General features: G+C 34.1%; 1 protein-coding gene across 6 annotated transcripts in view; it reads right to left on the reverse strand.

Moving 5' to 3' along the window:
• The window catches only part of LOC126778434 (serine/threonine-protein kinase MARK2), a 132,410-nt gene that overhangs the window by 77,901 nt on the left and 28,840 nt on the right, over positions 1–25,669 (reverse strand). For 2 of the 6 annotated variants that reach the window (XM_050501959.1, XM_050501961.1), the window contains exon 2: positions 21,362–22,063. In XM_050501959.1, coding sequence (XP_050357916.1) covers positions 21,362–21,838 — 477 coding nt within the window. In that variant the 5' untranslated portion in view covers positions 21,839–22,063. Of the gene's footprint in view, positions 1–3,628; positions 3,875–21,361; positions 22,064–25,669 lie in introns of those variants that run through there. The other 4 variants (XM_050501962.1, XM_050501960.1, XM_050501954.1 and 1 more) reach the window with 3 other exon arrangements.

Here is a 25,669-nt window from a genome sequence, read left to right on the forward strand (position 1 = left end):
GACACTAGGAACACCCAATATTTTTTTATTAACTCAACCCGGAGTATGAGTCCAAGATCTGCAGCCTTACATGCTAGCCAAATATGTATAATTCGATAGGATATGTTATTGTATCAACAAACCAGCGCCGAGGTCACAACCGTATATTTCGTGCTACTTGTGTTATTACTGTAAAACAAATGCACAAAAAAAACAACAAAGGAATTGCATCTCGTGGATCATATTGTTTTGTTTCAGCAACGTTGCTTAAATAATGTTTAGCTTTGCGTTATGATAGGGAACGGTAAAAGCTCTTAGTTCCACTTTCGTCCCTTTAATCTTGTTAATTTATTATTAAGGTTTATTAACTGTGCCGTTAAATTAAAATTACACACGCCTGTTTCCTACCGAAGATGAGCAGGGGCTCAGTTCTTTTAATTTTTGGTAATTAATTAAAATTTATATTATAAGTTTTTTTATACACTTCAAGATCTTCTAAACCGACAAGGACAACTTTTGATTGTCCTTGTCGGTTTAGACGTTAAACAGTAAAAGACATGCAGAGTAACTTGCGCATTTATATATATGTATGAATGCATAATTAAGCTGTCAAAGTGATATTTACTATGTTATTGACTGACAGCCAACTCTTCTGACTGGATCGTTGCAAATATTTCATTACTTTCCATAAATCAAATTAAAACAATCAAAATATAACAAAAACACTTTCGAACCTCAATCCTCCGTATACTTCAAGATATTTTTTTTTATGATTGAACGCATACTCAAATAACAAAGCATGTCCAATTGTGTCCTTTAAAGTTTTAAGTTATTTGTATGTTAAGTTTAGCTGTTATCGATGAGTATAAGAGTTAAGCTTGGCTTTAGTAATATGAAAGCAACTTTGTTATTGATACAAAATACAGTTATCTATATATAATACTTTGTGAAGGTCACTGCAGTCTGCTAACGAGACCGTACCTTAAGCTGACAACTTATCTCTTTCACCCTTGAACGTTCTCAACCGAGCTGAGGTCATCATTATTAATTATAAAACGAAAATATGTATTACTCTGAAGAAAAATATTCAGGTAAAATATATATCAGATTAATATAATTTTGCTACATGTCTATAATCAATGTTTAAATTGACGGGCCGGTTGGCATGGTTGGTAGATACTTGCCTTTCACAGCAGGTTGCGGGTTCGAGTCTGTTTGTCCTGAGTCTGGGTGAAATTATCTATATAAGTACGTATTTACAAAAGAAAAGTAGTATATGTAGTATATCAATTGTCTGGTTACCATAGTACAAGCTCTGCTTAGTTTGGAATCAGGTGGCCGTGTGTGAATATTGTTCCAGGATATTATTATTATTATTAGTATGTAATTGGTATAATGCGAAAATGATGTTACGAATGTTTAAATATTTCCCACTTATTTGATTCTAAAAATATTAAACCATATTCTAGAATAAAATATATTTTCTGTCTGTATAAAATCAACACAGTCGAAATTCAATCGATAGAATCAAAACGAGTCATACTAAACGCACAAATGCACTTCGCCGAAAGTAAAATTAATTATTTATTATTCTTTTAATTTTAAGCTTCCTAACTGTGTTCAAGTCTATTGTTAATAAAGACATACCTATTTAAAGTTTTTATAATTAATTTCAAGTGACTTCAAGATCAAAAGGAAGCGGCTACACATCCGTTATTCATATTAAGATATCTTGGTTAGTTTAAAATTTTAATTTTATGATCAAAAACGATTAACATCAGCGATCGACCTTTTATTCTATAACCAGTTACAATTACTTTTACTTCTAATTATAAATATTTCGAATACTTCAATTCAATGAAGGGTTCGCCAAGGCTATAAAAATGGTCGTCTATTTTATAATATGCATAGAATTGATAAAATAACAAATTTCAACACGAAAATATTCAATAGCAGCTGACATCACCGAGGTACACCTACCCTAATCACACTATCACTATCAGACGCTATCACACGAAAGACTGATAACTCCTTTAACGATATGATAAGGAAACAAGTGGATACTTTCAGCGAAACATGATATGAATCGCTAAATGTGTTATAACCATTTTAAACCTTATGTATAACGTCATAAATCTTAGAAATTTTACTTTAAATAGATTAAAATAATAATAATATTCAATTTATTCTTTAAATAGGCCAGCAAGTTTTAAATTTTCATTTATGTTTCTTTATTTAAATTTTAATTTTAATCTTTGATGTTTTATATATTTTAAAGTTTTAATAACACTGATGTGTATATAATAATTTAAAACCTATCAATGATATTACCATTTGTATAGCCCGTAGTCGGCAATTATAGCTTCGATATATGTTAGAAAAGCTATTACCATTATAAGCCTTATAACATCGAACGTCTATTTGCCATTCTGAGCTGTAAACACAAATTACTCCTTTAATAGTACTTTTCTTGTCAAGCCGACTTGTTTAACCCAGTACGAGAACTGGGACAGAGTTTCCAGCGACATTCGTGACAAGCTAACGTCGCTGGGGATTTTTCCTTTAAGTACTGCAACCATTTTTTTCAAATAGAATGTAGACATAAGTGTATTTATTGCAAGGTGATGCAACTGTTTTTATTTGTGGAAAAATACTGCAGTACGTGTCGAATCGTATTAACGTAACTTAATTTTTCATTTACAAGAAAGACCAGTAATTTTATAAATAATTACAGTACCCAAACGTTTAAACGCGCCTGTATGAACTATATAAATAACTTAAGTTAACCTAAAATAAGTTTAAAATAGAAACACGACTAATTCATAAGAGTCCCAAACAAAAATTGTAATACATTTCCTCTGAAAATGTTTAAAACTCCCAGCTAGTACAAAAACAGCAAAACAAGTATTGTATCCACTGTTGCAATGCCGGATATCAAGGTCCAATTGCCACCGTTTCACTTGGTCGAAACAAAACCTCTCCACTCCGATACGAATTATAATCTCTCGACCGTAAAATAAAGAAAAAAACTTATCCATTATTCCGATGAGATGATCGGTTATGAGTCACCAAGAATTTTACTAAAATCGCTAGTATAATTTTAAGCAATTGCTGTATCAGTTTCGCCGTACTTCCATTTATTACTGCAATGTCAAATGAAATCTATTCCTATTAACCTAAAAGTTGAAAAAGCGTGTTTTTTTAATTGCAGTCACCTATTTGACATGGAGTTTTTAAGCTCAACCTAATATTAAAATAATTATCACAGATTTAAGAAACAAACCCAGACTTGAATCTTTAATCCCAAACATGTAATGTAAAACTTGTAATGAGCCTTCATAATTCAATGAAATAAAAAATGCATAACGCACAAACGAGTTTCGTAATGATTAAACAAATTCCGATAAGTATTAATTCTAGGAAAATGTCAACGACACGTATGATCGGCAATGAGTCAAGTATCAGCCGAACCCAATATGCAAACAGAATTCCCAAGGGAAAAGTAACAGGAAGTAAAGCAATCGTGTTGCCAACACTAAACTTTCAAACGTAAAACCTAAAATTGCTGAAGCTGCAAAGATCTATACTGCAAAAAAACTTCTCGAACAATAGGAGCACCACGAAAAAACCTTCGATCAAGGTAAGTGACCTTTCCACGATATTAAATCTTAGCAAAACCACTATTACACAGTCACTGTAGATCCACAAGTTATTAACTGAATCGCCGAAGCGCGACGTAACGGCACCGACGCGGTATCGTTTAAAAACTTCTTCCGTCACATTTAAATTTGCAATTTTTGCCACATTACACTAATCCACAAGCACTATTATTTATGTATCACAGAACTTGAGAATGTTAAAAACACCTAATTTAGGAGCCGCAAACCGTCCGCCGCGTTCGACGTACAAGAGGAGACTGAGGTCGGCTGCGCCCGCGCCGCCTCACACACCCGGTTATCAGCCTTCGGGGGGAAAGGGGGTAAGAAAGAAAAGTGTTCACATGACGTGGAGATAAGCTGAAAAATCAATTCGCAAATGGTCGCATTTTTCTTTGAAATAAAAACTTTGACATGTCTATAACAAAAAAAATTAAATTACCACAACGTGACTTTAGCGCCATATGTGAACGAACGAAATGCTAGTATAAAATAACTACTTTTTACTAAATCAAATGGTTCAGTAAAAAATTCAAAAAGTAGTTTCCATTTGCATTTTAATCGTATCAGATGTCACGAACGCACCTGTCTGTGCCTTTAACATAGAGGGCATATAGTTCCAGCTGTGCAGCAGTTTTTTGATAATAAAATTTTAGTAGTCACTTAAATTCGTTGTTTTTGTATGTATAGACGGTATAGTAGTCATTGAATCTCGCTCAAAATATTTTTAACTTTCCATCCTATATAAGTCCATCGTATATAGTTCCATCCTTATTAAGATAAGTCTTCATCTTTCTCCAAAATACAAATAATAGTAATATACTTTTTTGGGGATTAGACAACCAGCCAGTTTCTCATACTCATTTGAAAAGATAACTTTCATATAATACGTAGAGCAGGCGAGGTTGAAATAATTGTTCCTAGGTTAACAAACTTGCAACCCATGAGAATACCTTCAACTTAACCACATATGAAAGGCAGATATTATGACCGACAGTGATAGAAAGTGGTACAAAAACCTTTCAGGGATAACAAATCTTTAACGCTATATATTCAAGACTCATTTTTGCCCGTTACGAGTAGTATTTAAGGTAATAATTCAGTTTTCAAACATAGGAGCTTATATGTATATAAGTAAAGATGACATTTGCTTGATATTAGTTTTGTATGCACTTTACAATGAATGAGTTCGTAATAAAAGGATGGGAACAAGCGTAGTAAGGTATCCTCGTTTAGGATTATTTTAAAACAGTTGGCACGGAAGTACCGCAAACTGACGTATTCTATACTTTCCAGTTATTATCTATGCTAACGGTATAAGGTTTAAATTTGCATGACAGAATCATTGTAATTGGAATGTACTCTATCTTATGTGCAAGAGAAAATTTGTTTCCTAGCAATGTCATAAAGTATAAAACATTAAACAATCTAGCTGTATCTTGCGGTATTGATTGATCTATATAATATATTTTGTTCTTTTCAGCTTTCTATGGTTATATTAGTTATAACCTCATTTAAAACTCCGAGGTCAAAGTATCAATCAATAAAAAAATTTAATCTTATTTTATACACATTTAGGGTCCGTTCACACAGACCGGCTCGGAGAGGAGAGCAGATTTTTATCACGTTGGAAACAGTGTTTTGAGTGATTGTAGTAAAGTTTATTTTTGCATTTGCACCTTTTTTGTCATTAAAAATGCCTGAACGCGCTTCGTGTGAAGTAATAAAAGGAGCCGACCGGCTCCGCTTGCGTGCTCTTTCTCGCTCGCACCCGCTTTCAGATCTCTTCCAGCCGGTCGATGTGAAATAGTTGGCGGCTCCGCTCCGGCCAATTCCAAGCGTATACGACCCGGTCTGTGTGAAAAGAAAAAAGCAGGCCGATGCTCTCCGAGCCGGTCTGTGTGAACGGACCCTTATAGTTTATATTTTATACGATTTACTTCGTCTTAAATGCCATGACAGCCTTTAAACGATAATGTATGTATTGCACATAAACATAATAACATCATTGTACGTCATCATACATACAATTCTTTTGGCTGTACTAATATAAAATATATACCTGCTTCCTTATTATTATTATTGTGTGATCTTAATTTACATGTGGCAACACTTTAATCACGAATAATTTCAATTTAAATTGTAATTATAACATCTCAACTGTCAACTGCGTTACGGGCGTTATCTCAGTCGAAGGTTAACAAGGCAAGCATAACGGGTCGTTTGCTATATATTTAATTCCATACTATGATGGCATATGGATTCTGATCTCGTGATTAGACACCGAAAACAGCTAGTGAAAAGTTTATATACAGCTAAGTGTCATAAATTATCGTCATCATCTTATTCAGCTCACATTAATCCACAGCTGGACATAGGCCTCCTCGCCGACGCAACAATTCTCCCAATCCTGTGCTAATCGCTGCCAATGAGCACCTGCCATTTTTCTAAGTCGTCTGATCATCACACTGGCATTTTCGCTTCTCTACGCCAACACCGTGTCATAAATGCTTCTAATTTTTAAATATGATTTTTATATGTAATAAAGACATATAATTGACAATTTCAAACATATGTCCATAGTTACATGTGTTAGTTTATATGTTTAAAAATTGTAAGTAGTTAAAATAATTATACAAATTTTCAAGCAAGATATTATTAACGCAGGTTGATAAGTGGGTCGACGTCACACGGCCGTGATTTTACACATGTTTCCATTATACGATTCCGTGCGAGACGTTTTACACTATTTCTCTTTAATAAATAAACACCAATATGTATGTGAAATAAATATATTTTATAAGATTTTATATTGCTTCAGCTGTTATTATGACTGGGAAAAATCTTGCAAGTGAATTTTAAATTGAATAAAAACATATTTTTCAAGTTGTGCTACGTTTATTAAAAAGGGTTTTTTTATATATAATTTACTACTAAACCTATTATTTGTTCGCTTGAAATTTAAAAATGGGTAGCCTTTCATTTTTTTTTTATAAAAATGCGTCGTTGAGTTGGACCCTAGGGCCAAGTATCTTCATTTGAAATTTCTTTAAAAATAAAATTAACTGATTGCCTTTATTTTTATATTATTACTGTGTTATTAAATAACCGAATAACGCGGCATTAACATCACAAAACCAATCCAGATATGAATAACTTTAAATTACTTAACTTTCATCAAGAAGATTTAGATTTAATAGAATGTTTTTAATTGATTTAATAAAACATTGAATTGAAATATGTTGAATGAACGTTCAAAATATATATTTGAATGTACTTATATTTTTCCTTCATCTCACAACACAACACTGGAACCACGCAACGAGTGAGTCAGCGCAGGCTGCGCCGGCGCATGTAACAGTGAACCGCTATTGCGGCGCATGATCTCGATACTCGTTTTTTCTCATTATTTAACAATTATTTATAATTAAGCCTTTTGTTCATAAAAACTTATATATTTGTATGGATTTTTTTATAAACTAACCAATTAAAACTTTCACTAATAACAAATAAGCAGCTATAGACTGCAGGTATAATTTATTATTTACAGTAATATAATAAACTGTATAAAGTATACAGTTTGCATACAATGCAATTTTTAATTAGATTTTGTTATTTTTCAACCAGAGAAAACTTTTAGTACAAATTAAATAACGAAATATAATCCAAGGCACGAACTCATGTCTGTGGAGAAATTTAATAAAAATTGAACAAAAAAAATCCTTTACACTATTTTCAATAACAATTAGCAGTAAGACTTGTGTACAAAATCATAAAGTACTAGAAAAATATTTTTCCACGGCAGGAAATTTGATTTCAGTTTAATAGAAAGCTTTTATCCAATAAAAAACGAAATACGAGTAAAAAAAATAATGAATAGAATACAAACGCGCTCTGACCTTTACTTGGACTCACAGGTAAACAAATTATCAGATATATTTTTTTAGTGTAGGAGTTAAACTTAGTCGAATCAAAACATTTTATATATTTAATTTTATTGCATTTATTTTGAACAATTGAAGATTGTGTTAGTTTAGCCATAATATTATAACGTACATACATAGGCATCAAGTTTATATGAAAAATAAATAGAAGTTGCTTGTGCTACAAATATCACTTTAATTAGTATACTAAATTAAGTTTTACCATACAGCATACGGCTACTAATGAAGTTTGAATATATATACTTACACGAACAAATCCAATAAAAACCACTAGTTTGAACGTAAGCTATTCTAAACGGCACGTCAAAGCGACATGTTAAGATCAAAATTAAGCCCTATCATCTAAAACACAAGGTTCACTTTCATTTGGACTTAATACAATGCGGTGAGTATACAATGGCCTAAGCACAATTAAGTGATCGTCGGCCTACTTGCATATACAATTAGCGAGACCGTGCATTAGTATGGCTCGGCTTTTGGTTCGTACAAATTAGTTCAAGCGTGGGTGATAAGCCTGAAGTCTAGGTTACGGATACACGAGGCTGTCCACCATTTAATTACATATATATATATATATTAACTATCCAGAGATTCTAAAACGATTAACGATTCTAAACGAATATAGATATTAAACAAGTATTGAGTCAATTCGAATATGAAACGTTTTTTAAAATTCAAATCGATACATATATCGCGAACATGTTCCGTGCAAAACATTTTCTATTAGATACATACAAATATCGTCAATGTCGGAGAGAAAGTGCGATTGGAATACATATACATTTTTACGATTATAATGACGAATGGCAGTTTTTAATGACTGTTTTAATTTGAATAATTTTATTATGTTTCTATATTGTTTATAATTATGTATATAATAGCCAGACAGCCTGGGGGTTACTAATAATTCGCGATAAACGAGTGGATAAAGTTATTTTTTATGATAATATTAAGATAAAGTGTAGCATAGATTCAGAACAATGCAGTCCGATGTAAGCTACATTTAAGTAATAATTTTAGTAATGTTTATGATAACACCGTTAAGTAAGTTTCATAAATTAAAATATTCGGTTGAATCAGTTAGTACAGTGCAGTAACAGCCTGTGAATGTCCCACTGCTGGGCTAAGGCCTCTTCTACCTTTTTGAGGAGAAGGTTTTAGAGCTTATTCCACCACGCTGCTCCGAAAAGGGTTGATGCATGCACATGTATCATCTGACATATGCAACTGTTGTTGGAGATAACGATGTTTTGCTTTTCCGGCAAGCACAAGATGAATCATAAATACAAATTGAGCAAATGAAAATCCAGTCGCACTTGCCTAGGCTCGGACCCACAGTCTTCCGTTAAGATCGACGTATTCTAACCACTGAACCATCTCGACTCATTTACAATTTGTAAATAATATTTTCAATAAAATAAAAACGTTATTTTAACCAACATATATGTTTACAGTGCCATCTAGCGAGTAGTAGCAACATCGAGAAGTAATTATGCCTAGTTGTTAACTTTAATATTATTTTTAAATACAACTGAAAAAAAATCAATAACATATAATATATACCTACATATTTTTATTTTTAAGAATACAAAAAATACAGAAATATTCTAAACACATAATTATAATAAATTCATCTATTCACCGCGAGAGGGCGTTAGCTGTAGTATGGCTTTAAAGTTAACCTAGTTCAACAGCATTTTTGTTTATAACGACAACATAAATTGCATTATAATATCGACACGGCAGATGACTGCGTACAATATATATAAACTAGCTATAAATGGATTACTCGTCACTTCACATTTGTGGATTTTTCCAGGATCATTGTCACTTATCCGGTTTTCAAACTACATCTATAGATGCAAAAAATGGACCACATGCGTGTAATAAAATTTCCGTGTAATAAATTCCTTATTAAACGCATATACGCATAATGCATGCGTGTAATAAATTCCTTATTAAACGCATATACGCATATACGTATTTTTAATTTTCAATCTCCATATTTTTATACAAATTTAAAATTAAAAAAATTATAGTATTAGCCTGTAATTGTTTCACACCTGGACAAAGATTTCTTATCCTCGTAATGAAAAGTTTTAAAGCTAATTCCACTTCAATACACCGATGCAAGTTTATGATTATTTAATTAAATAAACACTAAATAACAAACAAAATATGATAGTCAAATGATATATCATCATCGCATTCAGGATTGTAGTAATTTTCCGGTTCTTACCGGAATTGTAAATAACTACATAGTAACAAAACAAATATATAAAATAAACTTTGCAATGTAAATAATTACATAAGCGTTTGGTTCAAGTGCAAATGATATCTTATATGCATAAATATATATTAATAGTATCGAGTGATGAAATACAATATAATATATGAAAGTAGCTGGTTCGATCATGATCGATCAGAATTTAAGTCTTAGAATACTGCTGTTCCCAGTCCTAGCCACAGGCTTTAACGCTTACTTGAACCATTACGGAAATTGCCATAAAACGTGCGTACGTTAATGTGGTGAAGTTGTCGTCAGAGTAGAACTGAGCTGTCCGACGGCTGTGGCTAACGATGAGATATGAATTAGGCGAAAGTTTGTGTTACCGAGATGGCCCAGTGGTAAGAACGCGTGAATCTTAACCGATGATCGTGGGTTCAAACCCGGGTAAGCACCACTGAATTTTCATGTGCTTACTTTGTGATAATAATTCATCTTGTGCTTTACGGTGAAGGAAAACATCGTGAGGAAACCTGCATGTGTCTAATTTCAATGAAATTCTGCCACATGTGAAGTCCACCAACCCGCATTGGAGCAGCGTGGTGGAATAAGCTCCAAACCTTCTCCTCAAAAAGTGGAGAGGATGCCTTTAGCCCAGCAGTGGGACATTCACAGGCTGTTACGGTTACGGTTTTTTGTGTTACGAGCGCTGAATACCAACCTGACCCTGAATCGAAGGTAAATAATTTCCAAACGTCCCGACTTACTTTATTTTTAATTTTCGTATCTCGGATACCTCGCAGCGATAAATACAATTATATGCAGTGGAAGGCAATCCTGAGTTATCGATATAGTTTTTTATGAAACATAGTTACTGGACGGCTTTGTTGTTTCGAAATCGACCGCAGCTTTCTAATCTATTGTGTTTAATGCAAAATAAAAACCAGTTTCTCGGTAAATTGACATCGCGAACTGGCCAAAACGAACGACGGACTTTCCTTCGTTGCATTGCGAATTAAAAACTAGTTTTGTAACAATTTCATTTAATACATACGCTAAGAATTCGTGCATACATTAAACCATTAAACTATATTTGTTTATATTGAACGCGTTGAATGGCAAGTAGCACTTATAGATTTGAATAATGAATAGTTATTTATATTAAAAATATTTTGTTTTTTCTTATTTTACAAATATCATAAGCGTATATCATGTATTCATATGTACACTAGACGTCTATTATATTTTGTCAGTGCGGTTATTCTGTCTGACCAATAGTTTATATTTGCGTAATACTAATATTTTGATAACCTTTCTTACTCTTTCTTAATCTATATATACAGCCTGGAAAAGTCTACTGAAATGAAATTCCAAGCGGACTTTTCACCGGACTCAGCAGCCACTGTCTAATAATTTCGAGCTGAACTTCGCATTAAATGTAGTATGTATAATGTGCAGAAGTCGAGAACAGCCACGTAGGTACTGTCTACCGTTTCAAGACGGCGAAAAAAAAGGACGTTACCAACATATGGAACTCTTTCTAGTCTAGAATTCATCTTTCTACAGAAGCTTCTTTAAATTATTGTGAAATATATACCAATAATATAGTACCTCAATTTTAATACATAATATCAAATTCAAACCAGTATTTAAAATATATAGCACGTGTTAAATATAAATGAAATGTATCGTAGTTATTAACATATTTGTAATACGACAACCGACTAACAAACACCGATAAATTATAAACTTGCAATTAAGTTGTACGACTGGCAAAATGGGATCGTTTCCACCGACGGAACAGAGATTTTTAAGATAATTTAATAATAAGGCGATTTTTTATATGATGTTTCGTAAGATATTTTGTCAAAAGCATTTTATTTATTGGAATGTCGCATGGTTAAAAGACCTTCAACTCCTGGCAAAAAAGAAAAAAAGATTCGTTACGAGCTTATTTGACGGGCCGGTTGGCGTGGTTGGTAGACACTTGCCTTTCACGTCGAAGGTTGTGGGTTCGATTCCCACACAGGACAGACATTTGTGTGCATGAACATGTCTGTTTGTCCTGAGTCTGGGTGTAATTATGTATATACGTATGTATTTACAAAAAGTAGTATATGTAGTATATCAGTTGTGTGGTTTCCATAGTACAAGCATTGCTTAGCTTGGGATCAGATGGCCGTGTGTGAATAATGTCCCAGGATATTATTATTATTCTAAAAGACATTTGTTATATGACGTAAAGTTTTATGTCACTCGTGCACATTACTTCATGACATTTTCGTAACCGTCGGCACATGAAATGCCAATTATTATTCAACTTCAATAACCATACCAGCATAATATATATATAATAACTTCTCACCGATATAAATCAAACAAAAATACGACGATCTATAAATAAATAAATAAATGTATATAAATAAAACTTTCGCACGTTTCATATTTAAACACAACGCGAGGACGAGGCGATGATAACATTGAAAACTAAAAATAAATACATCGCATATTCGCAGATTTCGTATTCATTTTTTCATTGAATAAACCTCATTAATATGTATTATAAATGTAAAGTAATGAAAAATCATTATAAAATCAAAATATTTTTTATTCAATTAGACTCACAAAATAACTTCATAATCGTCTAATCTCGATTCTATTGAGACGAATCGGCCGAAAAAAACTCAATACAACGAAATACATATAAAATTAACAATATAAAAATCATGTATAGAAATCAAAAAATACGAACTCCACGCCCTTTCATCACCACATATTTTTGTATTGCGTAATAAACCTTATCTATTAATGTTTCACTAATATAGTATAGTAAAATATATATTTGAATACATTAAGAACAAACGGTACCCAAGACATAAGATTTATTTAAAGTCGACTCATTACGATCAAACAAATACTAAATCTGTCTTCAATGATCCAGGAAACGTCTAAAAATATTCGGTACACGTGCGCTTTCTAATTAATCGTTACAAATCTAAAAATGTTCGACTAACTTTCCGTATGAGTGTTTCACCTGTTTTTTTTTTCTATATATAAACAAGTTTGACTTATCTTAATAATATTACAAATGCAAAAGGCGGTCGTTAGCGTTACTCACTAAATTTAAAATAAAATACCTATATAAAAACGTAACCAAACAGTTCGGTTCTGCGCGATTTCTGACCGGCTAACTTTGATCGCGCATGTAGTAATTAGTTTGATCTATTTACTAACTCGATATCATGTAGAAATTTTTTTTTTTTTTATAGAATAGGAAGGCGGACGAGCATATGGGCCACCTGATGGTAAGTGGTCACCAACGCTCTTAGACATTGGCATTGTAAGAAATGTCAACCATCGCTTACATATCCAATGCGCCACCAACCTTGGGAACTAAGATTTTATGTCCCTTGTGCCTGTAATTACACTGGCTCACTCACCCTTCAAACCGGAACACAACAATATCAAGTATTGCTGTTTTGCGGTAGAATATCTGATGAGTGGGTGGTACCTACCCAGACGAGCTTGCACAAAGCCCTACCACCAGTAAAAAAATATAAATAACAAGTATTTACAAATAGTAGCCACCTATTCGGAATATATTTTTAATGATTTCAAATAATATAAACATCCTGCATGAAAATGAACAAATATCAATAATAATAAAGGTCTTCAAATACGCACAAATAATTATGTTTTCTAAAGGAACTACTTTTTGCATTCAAGTACGACGTTCAAGAAGCATCACTTCATAAATTCAAAAAACATAAGTTCATCTAACGCCTAATCTCCTCATATAGATTTAATACAATTTTTTAAATTTTAGTTCTGTACTTAGTTTATAATTCTAATTTTCATACGTTTATGTAGACGCAAGTCACTTTAAAACTACGAGACCGTAAAACAAATCTTTTATACGATTTGAATTCAGTGTTGCAGGAGCACAATTTGCATAGCGCAGTGCCCTAATGTCTATCTATCTGCACATGATATATTACGTGTCTGGGTTGCTCGATTGTTTGTTAATAAATATATAATCTCGCCGAGTTCCTCTCCTCAGTTTATGTACGAGATAGAAATCAAAACGATTTTATTGAATATTGTCAAAGTTTTTATGGATATGCAAATTGGATTTAAATGTATTTTTTATGGATGTGATTAAAAAAAATAAGAAACGTCATTTATTATTAATTAAAAACAAAATTGTGATGACCTTAAGATAAATAACAAGTTTGTACGTAATTGGATAAATTACTTTGTTGGTGTAACATACCATAATTTTTTACGCTAACCAGAATTACTATGTATAAGTTAGTTAGAAATCAACTTTAAATGAAAGACGAAAGTACGAGTAACGTAAGCTTTAAAATCCTCATTTAATTAACACTTTAGTTTTAAAATACATAATACTGCTTCTCAATGTTTAGCAACAAAGTTAACAAACGCTAAACACGAAAACGAACTCTAAATCTTGGTCATTACGATTTATTTTCGCTTGAGAACTTATTAACTGGAAGACTGTTTACATCAACGCCCTCTGTCTGTATTTACGTACATAGTTTATGTGCACTCTTTCAGGAATCGATCTTTCACATCCTTTATTCCTCGAGCTTCGAATAACGATGGCGTAGACAATACCTACTAGCTATTTCATTTCGTTTTATTCGAATGTAACTGCGGTTACACAGTTTCGTCTGATGTGATGACGAGTTGCCAATATTTAAAGTATACAAAATACAAGCCTTTTTCTTCAGGTTCGACTGCGTGTTTACCATCGATTACGCTTGTAATCTAATCAGTGTTCACAGTGTATAGCTCCCAAGAGATTAAGGACGAAAGAAACCGATAACTATGTATATTGGTCCATTTTTATTCATGATAAACGGTTTAAAAGAAACACTACAACATTTCCTTAAATTTAGGTTTATTTCATAAAAAAAAAACATTAATTTGAGTGCATGATAACAGTCAACTATTGCAATAAAAGTAATTACTTTATTGAATATAAGCGCTATTATTCTTCGGCAAATTGCACGCGGCACTTCAAAAGTAAGTTAACGAGCTATTTGTGAACACTTTTTCAATCGAATCAATTCTTCCTGGATGCAACGGTCGTCGAATAACAAAGAGAGATAAAAACCTTTGAGTCAGTGTTCGGAAAATAAAAGATTTATAAAAATAACACCGTGCAATTCTATAGAACTATTTATCGTTAAGCAGTTTCACATATAACTTATCACATCATCATTACCAGCTCACAGTTGGGCAAATATGACAAATATTGGTTCTTTTAAAGTGAAAAAAAGTTTCAATCTTATTCCACCTCGTTGGTCTAATGCCGGCTGGTGGAAACATTACACGTTATCTCATCAGACTCGTATAGGCTTTCTCGAGATTTTTGTGTGCATAAAACCAACAGTAAAAAAAGCAATCATTATATATATTTTTATTGTTCTGTGACAATATCTTAAATATATATAAACACTACATAAAAAACAGTGCTAACTCGATGCAATTTATTAAATACATTATATACCCGATACTTAATACAAAAAATTACGAGAAATATTTATCTTCTACAATTTTAAACACTATCATCGTTCACACAAGTTTAAATATTAATCATATTCAAACATGGAATTATTTTACTTATTTACAAATTAAATTGCAATAATTATATCAAAATACGCACCACACTTTCTCTTAAATGTTTGAAATTAGCTCAAATCGAGAGGTAAAAAGATCCGTAACAAAAAACACCAAAAACAGATATTTTCGATACAAAATGGACATTTATCACTCGCTTAATACTAAAACGAAGTATGACTAAATACATATTTCCAGGAACAAAACAAATCACTTTATACATAAATGTATGCATGCATACATACATACATGGTCAGTTAAACTCGTGTACTCGGACCGATCGTGTGAGCTACATTACATACTTTTGCTCTTAATCAACTATGTGTCAATGATCATTACGATTGTGTAAAATATTAATACAAGAAAACCGTTGTATTGTTTTACAACCTAAATTCATTGCTGACTTGTTTTTTTTTCACGCTGGAAAAACGCATTACGCGTTTCCCCCACGGAATCGGAACACCCACTAAAAAACCAGTGGTACCCTTTCCGTCTTAACAAGGAGCGCCACGGGATCGCTTGCGCATGCTACCGTGACGCTCTGACGGACGGCCTGCCTACGCAGGTCTCCATTCTCTAGGAGAGATTACCAGGTATTGAGAACCCCTTCTAGTCCCGAATTCATCGCTGACTGAAAGTAAGTCATCACCTCTACTTTTAGACATTCCATGAAATATAAGCAGTTAAATTATTATCAATAACGCCAATTATATGTACAGGTTATAAAATGTTACATCCGTTATGTATTTTATCTGCAGTTGATCATTTAACTTTTACATGAATACCACAACATATTATAAATGGCGAATTCATTATACCTAAACTGAACCCAATCATGTATAGTGCCATAACAGTAATGTACATAAATAAACTACCACTAGATACCTCCAAGAATTTCCTTAATACAATCTCTCTTTACAAGTTTCAAAGTTCAAAACTATTTCCCTTGAAAACTACTCATCGAATACAAAGGGTTTAGTATAAAATAAGTACTGAACCATAACATTCTATGTTGCTGTAAATTAGATGCGTCAGTTGTATATATACCTAGTGTGTTTGTAACTACATTACGGGGAACACTTAATATACCATAATACATATAGCATTTCATTTATTTGTATATATCACGGGGCTGCTGAAATTCACCACTGGCCATCACGCTAGAATTCAAAATTCTATCGTCACCACCTCGATGTTTGTAAATCCACAGCAGCGCGATGATCGGTGTACGCAATAAATAGGCAATAATTATAGATAATTAAACGTCAAGAATTCTACTTTATTATCTATCCTGCATTTACTTACCACAGATATCTTAAGTTAAAAGAGGATAACACTAGTTGGGGTGCATGTCAGTCACCTCCACGTGGTGCACCCTGGGCAACGGGGTCGACCAGCAATCCGATGTTTTTCCGGAATGCTTGTCGATCGCGGCTGAGACTGACGCGGCGGAAGTGTCGCGGGCCGCTCCTGGGACTTCTCTGTTGCGCAGAGTTGACCAGCGAGCGGCTCCGTGGCAAATAGGAGGACTCCGGGGTCCTTTTGGGCCGCCGGAGAGAGAGAGGAGGAGTTGGTCTCCGGAGTCCTTTCGGGCTGCCGGAGACAGGAGTAGAGGAGTAGAGGAGGAGGGAGAGGCGGGTTCGTCCAGTTTCGGTGTCGATGCTGGGCGGACAGACTTCGGTCACCGCCTTCTCAAACTCGTTTCCCCATCCAGGCGCCAGCCTGTGGTGGGACCGAGGGCCTCGCCTTCACCGGCCGGGTCGAGAGGAGAAAACCTCAATAAAAAACAACAGGTGGGTCGCTCACCCAAAGCGACGGCCGCAGGCGGGGTCGCGGTGGTGTGCTAACGCGTTCCCGTAACCCCGCCACCATGCGGTGAGAAGGAAACGAGGAGGTTTTAGTGGGTAGGACGATGGCCTTCTGCCCCGTGAGTCCCACATACCCGTCCCGGTCGTGTCCGGGCGGCAGGCGTAAATGCCTTTCCTCCTCGAAAAAAAAAAAAAAAAAAAAAAAGGATAACACTAGTTGAGGTGCATGTCAGTCACCTCCACGTGGTGCACCCTGGGCAACGGGGTCGACCAGCAATCCGATGTTTTTCCGGAATGCTTATCGATCGCGGCTGAGACTGACGCGGCGGAAGTGTCGCGGGCCGCTCCTGGGACTTCTCTGTTGCGCAGAGTTGACCAGCGAGCGGCTCCGTGGCAAATAGGAGGACTCCGGGGTCCTTTTGGGCCGCCGGAGAGAGAGAGGAGGAGTTGGTCTCCGGAGTCCTTTCGGGCTGCCGTCCATCCAGGCGCCAGCCTGTGGTGGGACCGAGGGCCTTGCCTTCACCGGCCGGGTCGAGAGGAGAAAACCTCAATAAAAAACAACAGGTGGGTCGCTCACCCAAAGCGACGGCCGCAGGTGGGGCCGCAGGTGGGGTCGCGGTGGTGTGCTAACGCGTTCCCGTAACCCCGCCACCATGCGGTGAGAAGGAAACGAGGAGGTTTTAGTGGGTAGGACGATGGCCTTCTGCCCCGTGAGTCCCACATACCCGTCCCGGTCGTGTCCGGGCGGCAGGCGTAAATGCCTTTCCTCCTCGAGAAAAAAAAAAAAAAAAAAAAAGATAACACTAGTTGCTCTTGATAAGTGGCTGTTTTTGATTTCCATTCTGTGTTATTGTTGCTATTAAAAACGTACCGAATTTATCTTCCACTTCATTTTTAAATTGCATGCAAATGATTTCATTGCAGACTAACTGCGCTTCCTCGATGTTCTGCATTGATAAATTAGAGGCAACTGTAGGGCTGCCACTTGCGCTACTCAATACTCCAACAAAAATAAATTATACCATACTCGATCTAACTCGTCAATACTGAAGTGAAGAAATATTAAAACGAAATTGATTTTGTACACCAATCATGAAAAAATATTTTATCTTTTTTATCAAACTAAATTTATGTATGATGGATGACCATTTTAAAATGAGCTTAAAGGTTTTCTATTGATAAATTTTAAAAAGTATCGTAATGTATAACATTGTTTCGATTGTTCGTTCGTTTTCCATACAAATCGTAGGTAGCCCTATAAAAAATAATCGCTCCATTAGTCACACTATCACTTTTACACGGCAACGTCTGAACGAATTTCATAATGCAGACAACATGCACCTTCCAACACATGTATGTGTACCGAAAAATCGGCGGATAGAATATATATATATATATATATATATATATATATATACGTAACTGGGTCAACGACCTGCCGAGAGTCAATCTCGATCTTCGGTGCAATCGAGAGAGATGATACGATTATGAAAATGAATCCGTTAGATATTCTATATAATCAGTTTGTTTCATTTTATTATTATTATTGGGTTTCAGTGAAACTAATTTTTTTATTGACTTTACAGTAACAGCCTGTTAATGTCCCACTGCTGGGCTAAGGCCTCCTCTCCATTTTGAGGAGAAGGTTTGGAGCTTATTCCACCACGCTGCTCCAATGCGGGTTGGTAGAATACACATGTGGCAGAATTTCAATGAAATTAGACACGTGCAGATTTCCTCACGATGTTTTCCTTCACCGTCAAGCACGAGATGAATTATAAACACAAATTAAGCACATGAATATTCAGTGGTGCTTGCCCGGGTTTGAACCTACGATCATCGGTTAAGATTCACGCGTTCTTACCACTGGGCCATCTCGGCTTTGTTTATTGACTTTGCTACTGATTATTAAGAATCCAAGTGCTGCGGACTTCTTGGAACTGTAAGTGTATGACATCACTCTTCCTATAGCGAATGCTTAATTGATGTTTTTTACACTTAAGTACAGCCATAGGACAAGTATGGTTATAATAAAACTAATATATCTATTTTACACAAATATATTATATATAAAAATGATAACTATACGATATACATTAATACTTTAATCAATAACGGTAGTTGATCTTTATAATGATAAGTTATTATACAACATTATATATTTAATAAAGAAGCATTATCATTACTTATTGATTGATGCGGAAAAAAACAACTTCGTATCGTTTTATAAAGTTAAATAAAGTTTACAAAATTATTATCTGTATGTACATCTTAAAAAATCATCAAAGATCAAAGTACATCAAAGATCTTGTCAAGATATCTTTCAGCTTAAAACGTATAAGTTACTTTTCATTTAAATATTAATCTTTACAAATAAAATGATACTCGCTTCGTGCCTATAGAACGTCGCGGAAAAAATTACTTCATGCAAGTAACTGCGAAACTTTCCTGGGGACTTTTATTTAATTTATAGATTCTAGTAATCAATTCAAGTTATACTTGATTAATGACGACGTGACGTCGAAACCCTTAATATAAAAACAAAAATTATAGTGAGACGCAGACGAACTATGAACTAGTGTATTACAACCTATTTTCAGTAAAACGTCTAGACAAGTTAAGCTACGGACACAAGATGCATATAAATATTGTTATAAACAAGTCTGATAAACATATATTGATATCGATAACACTTCTAGTACACTAAGAGTCTGTAAATTTCCCCCTGTTGAGCATAGATTTTCCGCCAAACAACACCAAGGGTTGATTTTCTTATATTTATATTTTTTTTAAATAAGAACATGAGGTTCCTTTCAGTATTGGTCATTTTCGTCCACCGCTACCCTTATTGGAATGGCGCTGTAAACAACTATAAAGCAGTCTATGTGCCACCGACCATGAAATTTGGGATATTGTGTCCTTGTCCCTGTATTTGCACCGAAACAAAAAAATACAGATTATTCATTGGAAACTATGGAACTGATAGACTGCGACGTGGGAATTTATGGCATAAACTATGTAGTTTACTAAAAAAACACAAATTAGGCCCATTAGTAAAATACCTCTGTAGTTCTACCCCGGCTATATGAACCCAGGACCTCCTATAAAAATATACTTTACATCTGCATTAGGTCCGGATCAAATACATTTTACCTCAACGCCAACAATTCAAACAGCTGATAATTTTATAACAGATAATATAACGAAGGAGATAACTTCACGTGCCGACTGTTCGTACAAATTAAACGTGAACGTAATTACGATAAATTCAAATGACGTTCAGTTCCGTCACGCGGCGTACACGATGACTATTTATATTCGTAAATTGTATGTATGGAAACATTTGAACTTGATAAGCAATCTAATAACTATAATCTGCTAGCTTTTTTACGCAACTTTGTTTGTGCGCAGTTTTCCCGTACCAATTTTAAGGTTTATTTGTTTAAACGGGTCGACAACTCGTGAGATGCAAAAAAAATATTACGATGCCTAATTGTTACATTTATTCAATATGTCCTTGTTTACGTTTGTAAGTATGACTAACAACATATTTACCTACAATATTCATAATTCTACTGAGAGCGAAACTGTGATCTGATCAAGAATAACTGAATGAATATTTATTAATAAAAGTACAAAAATATATTTACAAAAAATTACTAACGTATTATTTAAATTATAATTATAACGTTCTAAAAAGCTGATAATGCGTAACGTAATCTTTTAGTTAATTATAAACAGTTGTAGTGACGTAGACATTTAAAACTCAAAATTTATAAGCAATTAATATTTATTTTGTATTATTTGTTAAATGTTATCTTATATACAAACACATTATCTTTAGAATCGTGCAAATAATTTTTCATGCAAACATTAGCTTTGTGTAAAAATATAAATGTTTAGAGGCAAGAGGCTTAAAAAGTGTTTGATATTGTTTATATTTAACTCACGTAGTTAAATTTTCATTTCATAAATATGCACAACCAGTTAACCTGTAACCAGTTAAATTAACTTAAAGAGATCAATTTAACTTTCAATTTAATCATTTATACCGAAAGAATTTTAAATGCTACCGTTAACTAACCTAAATTATTACCATACCTTATCACGGTGCGAATGGCGGTGATAGGTGACCGGTGGCGGGTGTTGAGGTGGCGGAGGCAGTTGACTTTGACCGGTTACCACCACTGGTAGTCCGTCTACGATGGTCACCATCACCCGCTTGTCGGAACTACGACGTCTTTCTGCCGAATTCCTCCGACGTCTTTGCTCATCAGCCACAGGCTTCGAAAAAACTGTCCTGCGATCGAACAGCCTCGGATCTCCTTGGGTTTCTGCCACTCTGGTGGCTGGAGTATGGCTTTTCGACCGCTTCAAGAGTCGCATCACGTGGGATTTCAAGGCATCAGGCTTGCTCACAGGAGGCGGCTCGGGTTTGTGTTTGTACGATTGTGAGTGCGCGTGATGGCGCTGGACGGACACAGTGTGCCCCATCCCTGGTGGAATTACGTTAGACAAGCTCTTCACTGCGTAAGCAGCATCTACTTTGTTTCCGGCTACGCAAGATACCTCGTACATTACGACTCCTCGCGATCTCTTTTTCTTGGTACGACCCAAAAATACCGATTGACAATCTACGATTTAATCGGACATTTTTCTTAAACGAATTCCGCGAAACACTGCAATCCGTTCACTTTACACTTCCCGCATTATCGTACACAATAACACTTGTTCCGAAGAATCGCCAATGCTTACATTTGTCTGCGTTTGATGCGTAAATCGGACCGGTTAAGGAAAAAAAGGCTACAAAACATCACAGAGTTTACAATATTGATAATAAACAATGTGAGTTCACGTGATTCATCTGCATTCACGCAATGCCCAAGCCGTAGTACTAATACGAGAATAGAGAAACGTTAAAAGTCGCACGCACGTCCTTAGCGTACGAGCGCTGTCGTTCGACTGACTTGTCAAACTAGAAGCATTCAAGAACTCGTAACGATCCAATGATACTCGAATGATAAGAGCTGAGATAAATGATTGTTTGTATGCTGATGGGCGAGGCCCATCCTAATCCGCGAAAGGTCAATGTTTCAGTGAAGTCATACCAATTGATATAATTGCAGATAACAAGGTTGAACATCTATTCGTCCCGACAAAATGACGTCTTTCGAATTAATCACTTAAAGCTTCGCGAATTCGTCGAGCATAATTTTGGTTACATTACCACAACTGGTATTTACATTTTAGATGACAATTGATTATCATTGTAGAAAATCAAGACGGGGAACGATTTACTTTACTTATATGTAAGTAACTATTAACTAAATCAAAGTTCTTATAGTTTTAAGAAAAATTATTAGATTTATTTAAGTAAGAATCAAAAATGTCGCAAAAACACTTAATATTTACCCTAGATGACGTAAAGAAGACAATAAAGGACAAACCACATTATCTTTAAACGTTGACATCAAAGGAATTTTGAGTGAGGTTAAACATCCTTGTTTTACCTTTCCCCGTAATTTTCTTTGTTACGGCGATTATTTTCTATGAATATTATAATTTAGTGTTGACCATTTAATTTGGTATACATAATTTTTCACTTTTATTCTTGAAACGAATACTTGCAACAAAATTAATTCGCTGGTTTACAATTCGAATATTAATTGACACATTTCAAATTATGTATGTATAATTTCGGCCGGTTTCCGTGGTTGGATGATACTTGCCTTTCACGCCGAAGGTTGTGGGTTCGATTCCCACCCAGGGCAGACATTTGTGTGCATGAACATGTCTGTTCGTCCTGAGTCTGGGTGTAATTATCTATATAAGTATGTATTTACAAAAGAAAAGTAGTATATGTAGTATATCAGTTGTCTGATTTCCATAGCACAAGCTTTGTACAAGCTTAATTTGGGATCAGATGGCTTTGTGTGAAAAATGTCACAGGATATTCCCAGGATATAATTAAGTACCTTTACCGTTAATCTTAAATGTTTCCTTAATGATGAATGTCTTATGTATTTAATAGTTATATAGTAATGTCTTAAAATATAAACGATCAGAAATCATTTCCTGAATGATTCCAACTACATTCAACATTCTGAACTAAAGTCATTAGCATACGTTTCGTTAGCGAATGGTTTATGAGTCATGGGTTCGATTGTATACCTACGTCGTATTTGGAGAAATTCAGTGAAAGCGCACACGCATATTGCATTGATGACCGGCCCACTTAGGGAAAATTAGTTAACAATAAAACTTAGGAGGGAAGGGGTCGGGATTTGCCGGTCAGAAAATCAATTAAGTCGTATTATCAACACCTAGATAATTTATCTACATTTACGAAAATGCGTTGATCATGATGATATTTATTTTAAAAAAGAATCTTATAATATCTTCATACAATTACGAAGTAGCGAGATCATATTGGTTAACAATTAATATTGGTTTATCTCGCTATTAATTTATATTAGCTTATTCTTAAACGTACAAAATTAACATGATTAGCATCGTTATAATATATATCAAACTTTGTTTGAATGATATATAAATAAAATTCAAACCGTTATCGTATATAGAATTACAATACACAACTGAGGCAACAAAAAAAAAGATTTTAAGCGTTCGCAGCATCTATCTTGTCTTTGTTTATCTATGATCAAAAAAAAAACCTTCTATAAAACAAATTCCACGAACGGTTATTGCTAGCTTACATTTTGATTGTTGTATATCATTACGAAACACGTCCCCACATTCTTGACATATGCGCACGCGACGGTCAGTAACATAAACGGAGAGGTCACGGCCCAGTTACACTTGTGACTAAAATCGTTTCATTGTTTTAAAGTCCATTGACGATATATTCCATAGTAAAAAGACTGAACTATATTCATTATAATTTTAAATAAATCATTAAATGTATTAGGTAAGAATCTTATTCATTCGTTTTTCATTAATTATTATTCATGTATGTTCACGCATCATGCTCAGACAACGAAAAAATTATTTATCAATAAAATTTACAGTATTTTAATTTATAGTTATTGCCAGTACAAAAATTTAAATTATTATCATTAATTACGTATGGCGACATTTTACATTTTTTCTGTCACATTTCTCTCGAGTCTTATACGTTATGGTTTAAATTGTTACCTGTATGTCGTACGAAATAAAAACTTATACTAAATTGCAAGCAAAGAGTTTCACTAAAGAAATTCCATTTCTTAAGCGTAAACAATGTACTTATTTTTCATTAAATACATGAAATATTACGTTATTACAAATCTAATATAGAATAATATAAGTATACTTGAATAAACGAAGCTTGTTACATTTAAATACCTTCGACCGAGTTTCTTCGTCCTTCTGTTTAAGTTTTTCACCTCGTTTTATTTATGTAAGCGACTTACGATACTTACTTTTAATTTTCAAACGTACCTTTATTAAGCTTTTCATTTTATTCATCAAGTTTTGCGTATACGTTATACTTATAGTTTCTTTTGTTTACAAAAATCAAAATATTCAACGCTTTCTGTTAAGTTTACGAGTAGAACGCAAAAAGTAAACTCAAAGCGTAACGTCTACTTAAAATGTCAAAATTGTTAATAAATAAGAAATAAATGTTACCATTCTTAAATTAACACTTAAACAGTACAGAGCTTGAATGAATTCAATGAATCCGTTCACTCCGAATGAACCAAGTGAAGTATTCACCGTTGTTCCTGTCCAAGGTCGACTTATATTGGTTCATTCATCTGTTCGAGATTGTTTGTAAACATGCCGATATCGTTTTCGTGTTGTTTTTATTAGGATTCCGTTATTTCGCTATTGATATTGGATTTCGAATTTTGTTTTGCTTCCCAAATTGTAGAGAAACATCAACCGGTGTTCAATTAGTATTGTAATAACGAAACATGATATCTTTCGTTTTTACGTTGAAAAAAATATATATGTTTTATAAATATTCAATTGAGATTCATATAAAAATACGTTATATATATATATATATATATATATATATATATATATATATATATATATATATATATATATATATATATATATATGTCTAACAATGAACGGTGACATCTGATATATATGGACATGTTTTTTATATTATACCCTTTATTGTAACTCGCTGCTGGATAGCACTGCAGAACATCAACATTTATACCTTTCCATAGATCGCCATGACGATTGGTATATACATAAAATATTCATAATATAAGACAGGACTACGTTTGCCTGGTATTACCAGTACTATATAATTATGACGATGATGTTGTAGTACATACCGTCTACTGGTGATAGGGCTTTGTGCAAGCTCGTCTGGGTAGGTACCACCCACTCATCAGATATTCTAGCGCAAAACGGCAGTACATGTTATTGTTATGGTCCGGTTTGAAG

Source organism: Nymphalis io, chromosome 26, assembly GCF_905147045.1.
Source record: "Nymphalis io chromosome 26, ilAglIoxx1.1, whole genome shotgun sequence".
In the NCBI taxonomy this organism is placed as follows: domain Eukaryota; kingdom Metazoa; phylum Arthropoda; class Insecta; order Lepidoptera; family Nymphalidae; genus Nymphalis; species Nymphalis io.